Source organism: Corella eumyota, chromosome 6 (assembly GCF_963082875.1).
Source record: "Corella eumyota chromosome 6, kaCorEumy4.1, whole genome shotgun sequence".
Taxonomy (NCBI): Eukaryota; Metazoa; Chordata; class Ascidiacea; order Phlebobranchia; family Corellidae; genus Corella; species Corella eumyota.
In genome coordinates this window covers 825,533-838,575 of record NC_137495.1, presented here as the reverse complement: position 1 = coordinate 838,575, position 13,043 = coordinate 825,533, and the positions used below count along the sequence as shown (strand labels likewise).

Here is a 13,043-nt window from a genome sequence, read left to right as displayed (position 1 = left end):
AACAGTTAAAGGCAAATAATCGCAAAAAACTGTAGGTTTTTAGTATAAAAAGGCCATTTTTTCATGGGAAAAAGTGTATGCTTTGCAAAATTTTAATGTTTATTATTAGGTATAATTTAACCCTAATTGAGTTAACATGTTGATCTTGTGTGAAAATTCAATGTAGCGAATCGGGCGTGGATTTTAAGTAAAAAGTTTTTATTCAATGGCGTTGTAGCGGCAACCTTAAAAAGGACAACGCGACGGAATTTTATAAAAAAACACAAACTTTTATCAAGCCATGCAACGCTATATAGACCAATGTTTTGCACCGGTAACCAAGGCTATTTTAAACGTAATTATACTTATAACAAAGCTATATAGAGGTGTTATAAAAAGAACTTTGCTATTTTTGTAAATAAGCGTGTAGACGTTTTGCGCTTGATTCGTTTTCTTTTTGTATAAGTTTAGGCCTTGATTGAGGGATCGTGTTTTTAGGCAATTTGTGCAAGTTTTTGCTACAAGTTTTCGCCTAAACTAAAATGCTTTAACAAGTGATTTTGTATTGCTACATTACAATGCACCTGTGAGTCAATAGTTCCAAGTAACGGCTCAAAAAAAGGGATTATGTAAAACAATATAAAGGAAGGTTATAGCATACCAGCATTAACTTTGTTGAAAGCTAATATTTCAGATAATATTAAAGGTTAAAGCAAAAGTGAAACGCAGTAATAACAAATAGAATGCAACTTTAAAAGTCAATAAAACAAACGGTCTTCCATAGCTAGTTAATCATTAAAAAGTTGATGACTAATATACAACATTGTTGTTATGTATAGGGTATATAATAAGCCTTCTACGTTAACTTATATTTATAACATTTGAATAACCTATATTTGAAGTCGTAGGTGTTTTATATATAGGGGTATTGTTACAATAGTAAATGTAACTGGAGCTCCCGTATTTAATTTCAGCAGTCTGGCGGTCTGGAGAAAAATGTAGTTGTATAAATAGTTGATAAACTTCGCTACGAAGTAGGTTTGTGAAGTTAAAGCTTCAGTCAGATGGAACATTTTGTAAATCCTTTAAAAACTTAAATAGTCGCTTTATTTGCGTAAAATTATAACCTATCTTGTTACGCATATTAGGCATTGTAACATTACGTTTAAAATAGGTCAAAACTATATGAAAAGTAAACATAGGCAAGGTATTTATTGCTAGTTTATATTTAGTTTGTGTTTTGTTTGGAATTTATATTTCTGGATGTCGTATGACTTATATTACATCGTATTTTGACGTCATAATACCCCTTGTCTGACCTTATTTAATTGTGAGTAAAAGGTTAATTGTTAGTAACAATGAATATTATCAAGACAATGAAAAGAAAGGTTTACATTGTTTATAACAATAAAATATTGTTTTAATTGTTATTAAACAATTAAAATTGAATTTTAGTTAAAATTGGTGACTTATCGTGTTAATTAACACATTTTAAGCTACCTATTATTTATTACTAACTTAAGATTTAGTAAATTTGTTTATATTAAGCTTATATTTATTTAATTAATAAAATTTAATTATTTTAATTGCCGCAGGCCTGAATTATTCCTGCTAAAAATTAAATTGTGCCAATCCTTAATTGCCCACTCACTAACAACACAGAATTTTGTTAAAAATAACCTGCGTAGGTTGGAACCTTAATTGAATGCAAACTTAACAAGAAAATCACCTTTTTTCTAGTCTTTTTTTAAATAGGTTAGGGTGCATTGTGATTAATATATATTTTTGTGACGTCACCGATGGCGTGATGGTCTTAAAAAAACTAATTAATAGCGAAATTGAGGGGGTAAGAATATTGGGGTAAATTTATTATAAATTTTGTCATTTTATAGAGAAAGTTTATTGTGACGTAATAATCAGAGGGGTCAAATATGACGCAAGAATGCTTTGTATTCGTGTTTATTGATCCGTATTCAGTTAAAATAATTTTAAAACATTTTTCTCCAAAATATTGAATGAAGTTTTATTCAATGTTGTGTGACGTATAATTTGAACATCACGTGACTCGGTGTTCATGATACGCTTGACCAACGAAGCTTGAAGTTCGACTTCCCATCTGTAACGTATAGCTCGGGTTATATTTGGACTATTGTTCGATCTGCAAAAAAATTCCAAACTTAACCAAAAAAAAAACTTTAATAAATACTAGGTTTAGGTCAAGTTGTTGCGCATTCTAGAACGTTTATTAGTTTGCTAATTTTAGTATAAGATACTGTTTCTACATTTTTATTAAAATATCTTTAACTAAACGTTTTTTTTATTTTTTAGACGACTACTTTAATATTATGACTTAAGAATCGACATATTGTGACGTAATAGAGATGTCTACCTTACAACTTCTGATTAAATTGGAGTCATTTTTGGCTCAAGATTTAAAAAATGAGAAATTATCGGCAAAAAATTTAACGAAAAAAACAAAATTATTGGAAAAATTAAAACAAGTTATTCACTCGGAAAATGAGAACGAAAAATTAGGTAAAAAATGAATTGCATTGTTATTTATTGTGATGTAATAATAAAATGTTAGTTATTGTTTAAAACAATTGATAACAATGGGATTGTGTTTTGATTGTTAAAAGCCAATATTAAATATTTAACTTGAATTTGCTGATTAAGCAACTTTTTATTACTTTCAATATCAAATAAGTTAAATATTATACAGTTTAGCAAATACCCAAAGTCAATACATTTGTATTGCTTTAGCAGTTAATGAACCTTTTAACAAAGCGCAAAGATTGACAGTTTTTTATTTTAAATCTTTGCGTTATTTTTTAGGTGTTTTCCCAAAGTATAAAATCCTTTAAAAATTTAAGTTTTTGCTTCGTTAAGCAAGCGTTAAATTTCATTTTTGAAGCTTTCTGGCATTTTTTTTTTAAGTAATATCTGTAGTGGTTATATAATACACTACATAAAGTTTCAAAATTGTGATTTCTTGTTATTTTAAAGCTACAAAAAACGTTTCGTGCGTATTTATAAATATTTTAACCAATTTTTAATTATTTTTTTAGACGAATTTTTAAACAACCAACGAAATATGACAAAGCAGGTGAACGGGGTAACTCAGAGTAATGGAAAATGTAAAAATCTACCCCTTCCCGAAGTAAGTTGAATCATGACTCAGTTATAGAGTCATATAAAGTTTAATATTAATATCATCAGGTCAATTGCATAACAAACTAACTGAACTTTAGTTTAAGGGTATACAGGTTTAAATCTAGACTGTGTCGTACATTTTGTCACACAAATACTTACAAAAATACATTTATTTGAGTAATAGCGGCAGAATAAGAGCCTAAAGGTTTCGGGTTTGAGCCGCACCAATACCACACTATTCGCTCCTAAACCAGGGGTTTACAAATAGCTTAAACACGTCACAATAGAACACCCTTATCCAATAAAAATATAAAAACTAGCACCTTGAAAGTGATATTAAAAAAACATACCAAAAATATAATGTATTTTTAATAAACATTAATAATTTATATTATATTCTATAGCTCCCCACAAACACTAACGTCAATAACGACTACGAATCGGTAAGTTTATTACAAATAACATTATTTACGTCATAGTTGTACATTATTACCTAATAAAAATTTGTTGTAACAATGTATAAACCTTATATTATAATTTGATTGACAGTTCGTTGGTTTGATTGACAGATGGCTTAAAATTTGTTTTTCACAGGCTTATATAGATTTGAACGAACCTTTTTGTTCCCCTGCTACTTCAACCCCAGGAGCTTATAAACAACAAGTTTCCGTCCCAGCATCAAGTTAGTTCTACTTGCACTTGTAATTTAATCAAGAGTTAATATAATTAAAATAAACATGATCTTATTGGGAGGCCCACCTAAATGTATACAACATAAATTCTTTCACATTACTGAATACTTTTTTACCGAGTAGACGGTTTACTGAAAACTATATGGTAACGCTTTTTTAGCGACTATAAGGCATTTTCTATTAACTCCAGCCTGTCCTAACCTAACCCTCTTCTAGAAAATAGTTTTAATTTTTGAAAAAATGTTGACCCAAACTTCGGTTAAATGTGGTTAATTTTCGGGAAATAGTTCGTTTTGGTAAGATGAATTTCGGTAAAATGAAGCGGATACTAACATTGAATGATTGTAATTTTGTTAGTATGGGTAAAAACGGATGTAACTATCTATAGGTACAATTATTAGTGTCTTCCCCATGTTTATTACAATACACCTTTATCTTTTTTAAATTTTTTTTTTATTTATAATTCTAGGTGTTGGTGATGCAAGTGGATCCGGATACGAATCCTACGAATCTGAAGACGAAACCAGGTAACTTTTGCGGTCGTTTGTGGTAATTTTGCAGCTGTTTCTAATAGCATTTGCAGCCGTTTGTGGTAACTTTGCGGCTGTTTGTAATAACATTTGCAGTCGTTTGCGGTAACTTTGGGGTTGTTTTTAGTAGCATTTGCAGTTGTTTGTGGTAATTTTGCGGTCGTTTGTGGTAATTTTACAGTCGTTTAAAGTTAATTGTAATTGACAAGAGTTTTAAACTGTTAGAAGTAATTAATTATTAATTTTTTTAAAACTTCTCAAGGTCAAAACCACAGAAAGAACTCGAGGCATATTACGGAACAGACGATTGTGACGTATACAGTTTCGTGTTTATGGAAAATAAAACTTTCCTGGGTGGAAGGAAATGGTATAAAAGAGTTGGAATCGTTAAAGATTGTCATTTAAAAGTAAATTAATTAGTTGAATTAATTTTTTACTAATTATTAAATTATGTTAATTGTCATTGTTGTGGAAATGCTTTTGTAGAAGTTTTTATGACGTAACAATCACAACGTAAACTTTTAATTCGTTCAATTGTTAGGTAACAATATTATTTACACTTTTATTACGTCACAATTAAAGTTTTATTACGTAGTCAAGCCTCTTAACATCATATATTTGCTACTAAGTGCTTATGTTTTAATAATCAACCCAATGACGTAACAATCTGGGATATGACGTAATAATTTATCCTTTATGACGTAGTGTTTCAAGAAATTGGGAGACAGTCTATCGGTGTTGGATCTTCCGTTAAGGAACTTAACAGCTTACCTGAGCACTAAAGAGGGGACAAACGATATAATTATTAATCTCGAAGCAGCCGGCAGTCAGGGGAGTAAGGAGGCACAAGGTTGTTTGTCAAGGTAAGGAATAGAACCATTTGTTTTTTAATTAATAGAGGGTTCATATTCGAACGCCCATTTTTTTATCCTTAATGTGGGAAGGTCGAATGCGCGACCTAAACATAAAGTAACATCAGTTACTTCGACCCAATCTCAAGTTGCCTGTGGCAGTTTGGGATATTATGGATTATAATTGCCCGATAATTATGATGCTGTTTAAGTGCTGGCTCAGCAGGAGTTCATACCATTTATAGCATCTTACTCAAGGGCACTACAACATGAGAGCAGTGGGAATCGAACCAAGGACCTCATGTAGTAAAGCCAGGTGTTCTTACCACTACACCACATTTGTTTAATTGTACGCAAAACATTTTTTTAATTTATAATTTTTGTTAAAGTTAAAGTTTTACCTACAGCACCTTATAAAAGTTGTTTGCGATTAAAAAACTGCGTGGGTTGTTACAGCAAACAAAGCAACTATTTGCACTTAACTTTATTATCTACTTATTAAAACTATATCCGTGATGAAACTATTAAAACTAAAACGATAAAACCCCGAGTTTAAATTCTCAATAACTTGAAATTGATAAGTTTTAAGTAAAAGATGAATCATTGGTTTTGCGATTTTACAAAACTTTCCATGAATTTATGCAAACATAATAACAGGAGCTCGTACGGTCACTTTACTAAGTCAATATTTAAGTTATTCGTTCATTTTTTATTCAACTTTTTAGTTTTAAAACATGACTGACCTTTAAAATAAGAAATATCACAATTAAAAACCAATTTATTCTTTTTTGTTTGTTTTTATATTATTTGTATTGTTTGTGGTATTGGTTATTGTTAAATATTGTTCAAGGACAATGGAATATAATAATGTTTAAACAATGAGCTTTGTTATAAGTTAATATGAATGTTTAAAATCAATATAATGCTAAACTACACTTACCTAAATTTGTATTTGGATTTTTAATTTTATTAATTGGCACTTTTAAAACAAATTTATCGCTTTTGATATAATTTAAACTCGAAAAAGGGCATTTTGTATAAAAAACGACGATTTTAATCTTTTATTCTTAGTTTTTTTTGTATATATTTTTATCCTTATGGGAAAAGGTTGAATGCGCGACTTAAACATAGAGTAACATCAGTTACTCCGACCCAGTCTCGAGTTGACTGTGCCAGTTTGGAATATTATAGATTATAATTGCCCCATAATCAAACTGCTGCTGATTAAGTGTTGGCTCACCGAGAGTTTATACCGTTTAAAGCGCCATACTTAATGGCTCTACAGCATGAGATCACTGAGGATCGAACTTAGAACCTCATGTAGTGCAGAAAGTGTACTGACTACTACACCACGCTGTAATTTCATCACATTTATATTTTTTTTAGGTTTTACGTCGCGCATTCTGACGCTGATTCGTGGAGTCGAGTTCTGAGGGAGAAATGTCACTCAATTGTGACGGCAGGGTCATTACCACCTCCTCCCGTTTCCAGTCGACCAAATCCTGATCGACCAATGACAAGGACTGCATCGCTGGGCGGTATGACCTCAGGTATATAAAGCACTTTGTAATTTGTATGAGTCAGCACTTTTTGGTTTGGTTTAAATGTAATTTTAATTAAAAATTTTTTTTAATTTTTTTTTCTTAATTTTTGCACCACTTTTTGTACAATATTCACTCTCTCTGCCTAATTTATAGGCTTACAAAATTAAATAAAACTACCGTTTGTAGTGCACAGGTGAGTTATCATGGGTAAATATTAGTTGAGAGTTGTAACCATATTACGACAAATAAAACCCCAACCGTAGGACTATTAAGTAAATGGAATCTTTATAAACATTATGTTGTTTAGAACACTTACTGAATGCAATAATTTACCATAGCAAAGTTTAATTTCACTTATTAATTTATATTTTCTGTAATTTTGTTTTTTTATTAATTTCATTTTTTGTGGATTGGCAATACAGAAAATCACTCAAACGGAATAAAAGCAGTGAACCATAACAGTGATATTTCGCCGACAAACTCGTCGAATAGTTTGAACAGTATGTTAATTGTTAATTAATTAATTAATTGTTTTGTGCATTGTTGTTTGTGCAATTTAAAATAACAACATTTTTTTGGGTTCAGCAGGAGTTCAGAATGCCTTACTAAAGGGCGCTACAGCATAAGAACAGTATGTCAATTGTTAATTAGTATTTAAATAATTTGTACTTTGTTGTTTGTGTAATTTAAAACAACATTTTTTCTTATAATTTTAAACGAAAACGCACAAAAAATACTTCAAAATATGGTATGGTAGTTTTTTGTAACACTTGGCTTTAATACAAGTGGTCTTGGGTTTGATTCCTACTGTTTTCATGCTGTAGCACCTTTTAGAAAGGCATTCTGAACTCGCGCTGAACTAAAAATTAATCGTCAGATTAATTATGGGACAATTATAATCATTAATATTATAAACTGAAAGTTAAGGTCTGGGTCAGGGTAACAAATGTTACTCTATGTTTAGGTCGTGAAGTTGACCTTTTATTAATATAGATAAATGAATATGAGAAAAACGTTTTCTGTTAAGTTTTATAAATTTATTTTCGGCAGCGAAAAAAATTTAGAAAAATGCTGACGTTGCAATTTTCATTCACTATTGTTCAAAATATTTGCTTAAACATTTCAGTTGGTTTAAGTTAAAAGTATCAAAAAGTTCAAGAGTTTCCTTAAAAAAACTTTCTTTCAACTTAAACATAAAAGTTGTTTTAAATTTCTTTAAAAGTTGAATTTAAACTTAATCTTTTCACTAAGTTGTTGTTATTAAAGTTTGGTGGATACATTGTTGTTGTTAATTTGAGTTTTTTGCAATTATTTTGGCATGATTTAAAGTTTGTTATTGTGTCTTTTGGACAATTTTTAATTGATTTCATAAGTCATAATTAATGCATAATGTATAAACAATGTATAAACACGCAATAGAATTAATTTGAAAAAATGTTACATTTATTTGCCTCATATTTTATTTTTTAATTGCATGATTATTACGTGCTCTTATTTAATATTTACAGTTAATTATGTTTTTTTATTTCTAGATATAGGTAAAGGACTGAAATCTGCTGCAGCAGAATTATTTAAGGGCAACAAATTGAAAAAGAAAATAACTGTTATTGAACAACTGGGGGCCGATCTAGTTGGTAGGTTTAACTTTGATTAGTTATTTTAAGACTTCTATTGAAAAAGAATGTGCTATTGTGACGTGTTTAAGCTATCTATATACGTTAGACTTAAAGCTATATAGCGTGACATTGGTGCGGCTCGAACCTGAAACCTTTTAAAAGTTAGTTATGATTGGTACATCACAATATGGGGCATAAATTAAGATTAAATAAAACTTATTTAATATTTTTGCTCATTTGCATCAGCTAGCGGGCCTTTCAAACACAGTTTAAAATTAACTTGTCCTGTTTATTTAATTATGCAGGGTCGTTAGGTGTATACCACGAGGGAAGATGGGCGAAGAAGTTATGTGTCATAAAGGGAAACGAATTGGGGGTTTACGGGAAGGAAGAAGAGGCAGAGCAGGTAAACAAATTTACTAGGGTTTCTATAGGAACATTTGTTTTTTCTTTTTAGCCCAAATTTTGTTTAATTTACGGGTTTTAAATTAAATTATTATATTATATTTTTTAAGTTATTTATTTCATAAAAAAATTTACTAGAAATTGTTTTGCGGAATTTTGACTAAATTAAAATTTATATAGACTATTAATATATATTTTTGCTTGCTTTTTAGCCTCAATTTTGATCAATTTACGAGTCTAAAAATTTTAATAACTTTATTTAACGAATTTTTCTTTGGTTAAGGTGATTGCTTTACATGGATGTGATCTAAAACCTTACTTTGACGATCCAGATCGAAAATTTGCTTTCAAAATCACCAAAGATAAAAAAGAATTACTTTTCTTGGAGGTATTTTGTTTTCAAATTTTTTTCGTTATTATTTATTTTTTGAGTAACCTAAAAATGTTTTAAATAAGTTAAATTGTTAAACTATAATAAGAAATATTTAAAACTTTAACATTATTTAGCGTTTTTTCGTGATAAATTAAGGTTTTATTATTTATTTAATGGTAATATTGTTGTTTTCCTAATTTTGTATATTTTTCTTTATCTAAGTTAAACATAAACTTATTTTTTTATTCAAATTCATAAAGCATTAACTTTGTATTAAAAGGCTTCCAGTTCCCAGGAGATGGGACGTTGGATCGGGGTATTAGTCGCTGAAACTGGGTTAGGAGACATCCCGGAACATAAACAAGAAGAGGAGGACCTTTACGTGGAACCCTCTGAGTACCAGAGCATCATCGATTCAGCGAGGCAAGCTTATCATGAAACAATCAAGTTAAAAAAGAGTGGTGGGAGGAGCGGTACACAACAACCAATCATAGAGGAGGTAAATAAAGGTTTTATAAAGTGGTGTTAGGCTTAGTAAGGGTTAAAGTATATATATAAACATAAGTAGTTTAACTGATTCAACCGGATTGTTACGTCATTATTTTGATTCTTGAAGGACAAAAATGGGTCTTAAAAATGCATTACAGATATAGGAAAAAACACGAATATTTTGATTTACAAAAATTTCTAACACGGACACCTAAAAATTTAACCAGAATTCTATTAAACTAATATTTTGACACTTTTAAAAACATATGTCTGAAAACGTATTTTCACCGACAATAAAACATATTTTATCAACCCCCTTTTACCCTTACTTTATTCTGAAGTTGATTTTAAATTTCTTGAAAATTTTTGCCTTAAATTTCGGTTTTTTCGGTCAAAAGTTTTTCCGTAATTTGAGCTAATATTGAGCTAATAACTATTCACAAAAGAAAATCTAATAGCAAGTACTTTCCTATAAAATAAAATCCTAAAGATAACGTTTCAAGGTCGTTTTAATTCTAATAATAAAAGAGATTTAAATTATTCGAAAAATTTCACTAAAATCTTTATATTTTCAGGAAGAAAGTACTTACTTGGATATCGCCGAAACTATGCCCAAAAAATCCCCGGTTCGGTCCCACGCTAAGTCCCAGCCATTTATTACTCCGCTCCTGGTGGAGACCACATCAAAACCACGTGCGTTTTCCGAACCTGTAAACACATTGCCAACCGTTCCTACCCGCCCGAAGCGAAAACCCAAAAACAAAAAAGAACCAATAAAAATTGAGGTCCCGATGACGTCACGTAATACGTCATCAAGTTCGTCATCGGGAATCAGCAGTGCAGAACCAAGCACGCCTTCTTCGTTTTTGTTTAATCAGACTAACGCGAAAACCGACATAAAAACGAAAAAGAAAGAAATGAAAAGCGAGTTTTTCGTTGTCAAATCTCCGAAAAAAACTGACCGCACCATGACGCAAGAGAGCAACGACGAGAACCTTGAATCACGTCTTGCTGAAATAACGCATAATATTACCCAAATGAAGTGAGTTAATTTAACTATATTGCTTACTATACTAAATTTACCTTAAAGGTTGCTAAAAAATATGCATATTTGAGATCCAGGGTTCGATTTTACCTGCTGCTATGCTGTAGCATACCTAAGTAAATCGCTACCAACGATATGAATTTTTGCTAAAACAAAAACCAATCAGCAGTTTAAATTTGGGGCATTTATAATTAATAATATCCTAAACTGCTAAAGTCAACTCTGGACTGGGTCAAGATAACAAATGTTACTCTATGTTTAGGCTGTGAAGTCGGTCTTCCCACATTAAGAAACAGCATACAATATTGAAAGTTATTGAATAAGACTTAGATGTCTTAAAAACAAATTCTTTCAAATTGTATTAGCAGCTTAATTATCGTGCAATTATATTCTATAATATTCCAAACTGCCAAAGGCAACTTGAGACTGGGTCAGGGTAACAAATGTTACTTTATGTTTAGATCGTAAAGTCGGTCTTCCCACATTGAGAAAAAGCATACAATATTAAAACTTTAAATCTGTTTTTACATTTGTCGTCATAAATATAAACTCTTTTTTTATATTTCTCCAAGTATTAAGAAACAACAACTTTCAAACTATTTGGACGAAGCAAAAACCTCGTTAGAAAAATCCTCAGTGAATAAAGCTTTAAAAAAAACGAACGAGGAACTTAAAAAATTGGAGTCTGAGAAAAAAGTTGCTGAAATGAAAATAAATAAAAAACAAGAAGCACTCGACAATGAAGGCAATAAGGTGGTAAAGCTCAATATACAATATGTGTTATAATAATTTTGTGTCATTTGTTTACTTCTTTTTGTGCCTTCCCAAAATTTAACTGTTTCATTTATCTATATATAACCATTAGATTTATTTTTGTGCTTAATTATAATCAATATTTTTAAACATTTTAAATTCTTTTTTTTCCCAGTAAAATTAGCTTCAAAATTTCAATAAATTTCTAATTAATTATTTATAGTTTTACCTAAAACCTTAGTTTTTTAATCAATTATTAATACGTTAACTTTGTTACAGAGGCCTATGACATCACAATCCCGGCCAAGGTCGATCACCGATTCAACAGCATCCAAGGAACTTCCAAAAGGAAATGTTATGTCTCGTGCCAAAGTAAAAAAAAAATTTAAACGAAAAAAAATGAAGAAAAATAAAATTGTCCCGAGAAAAAATAATATAATAAATCCATAAAAAATACCTCTAAAAACTTTATATTTGTTTTTAAACATTTTGTTTTTATATATTGCAAAAAATTTAACTCAAAATTTTTATTTTAGATGTTTGAAAACTTATAAAGTTCACAAGCATGACGTCACCATTATTCTTCATTCTACCACTACGTCATCATTCATGTATTATGCATGTTGTAAAGTTCCCGCTGTAATTTTCTGTTTTTTTTATTTAATGATTACACTTTTATTAAATTACACTTAAATAAAAAAACGACTTTTTTGCAGTACCCAGGGTCCATTTAACGTCATCTTATATTAATTCCGATTATCAGTTTCGTAATACTGTTTAAATGTGACGTCATATAGGGAGTTAAGTGTATGATTAAAGTAGCAGATAACTTTCACAAGTACAATTTTGAACTAGGACCTGATAAAATTTAAATTTTAGGTTTGGTTAGTTGTTTTTAACGCTTATTAAACTACTGTAGCCTTTTTTGTTTAATTAGAGTTAAAAAAAACTTGCAAGAACTTACTAAAACCTGTTTAAAACATTTAAATGATGTTAGATTTTTAAAAAGCAACATTTTAGATTTAAGGTTGAGTTCGGTTGTATTTTTTTCCCTAAAAATTACAAGTAGCCTTGTTTGTTAAATAAAACTTAAAAAACGCGTAAAATTGTACTAAAAATGCGTTAAAACATTCAAATATTGTTAGTTTGTAGGTTCAATTTATATGTGAAGGTATTTCGATGTACCGGTTCGCTGATTAAGCCAAATTGTACAAACAAACGTAATATCTTAAGGTAGCGATTTTTTTCTCTAGAGTTAATGTCGGGTTGAATTTCGAATCGTAGTAGAACTTAGCCATTTCTTGCTTTGAGCCGTTCCAGTCGGCGAGAACTATTCCTAAGGGAAAAAATCAGTTTAGGCTGCCACAGTTAAGTAGTCTGTACGTAATGGTGCTTGCTACTTTTTAAGTGCTGTTCTAGCTATGAGTTTCAAAGTTATTGTGACACTTTAAAGGTTTTAAAAGTTAGTCATTTTATAAGGGATTTTTTAACTAGAACCGCAAAATTAGTCAGTTTGGTTTCATGTGTAATGTACTGAACTAGTTAAGCTAGTTTTACATATATTAATATGCTACCAAATGTTGATATGTTATCATTTAAATCTAAATAACTTA

At 30.0% G+C, this 13,043-nt stretch overlaps 1 protein-coding gene across 1 annotated transcript; it reads left to right on the top strand.

The window, feature by feature from the left end:
- Nucleotides 1-2,202: 2,202 nt before the first annotated feature.
- On the top strand, nt 2,203-12,119 carry LOC145755113 (actin filament-associated protein 1-like 2). The gene is made up of 17 exons (XM_082571324.1): nt 2,203-2,514; nt 3,048-3,139; nt 3,537-3,575; nt 3,727-3,814; nt 4,294-4,351; nt 4,617-4,761; nt 5,060-5,217; nt 6,592-6,755; nt 7,172-7,249; nt 8,282-8,383; nt 8,671-8,771; nt 9,054-9,158; nt 9,424-9,642; nt 10,208-10,674; nt 11,250-11,430; nt 11,710-11,802; nt 11,967-12,119. The coding sequence occupies exons 1-17, from the start codon at nt 2,361-2,363 to the stop codon at nt 11,982-11,984; spliced, it is 2,262 nt and encodes a 753-aa protein (XP_082427450.1). The 5' UTR covers nt 2,203-2,360; the 3' UTR covers nt 11,985-12,119.
- The last annotated feature ends 924 nt before the right edge of the window (nt 12,120-13,043 follow it).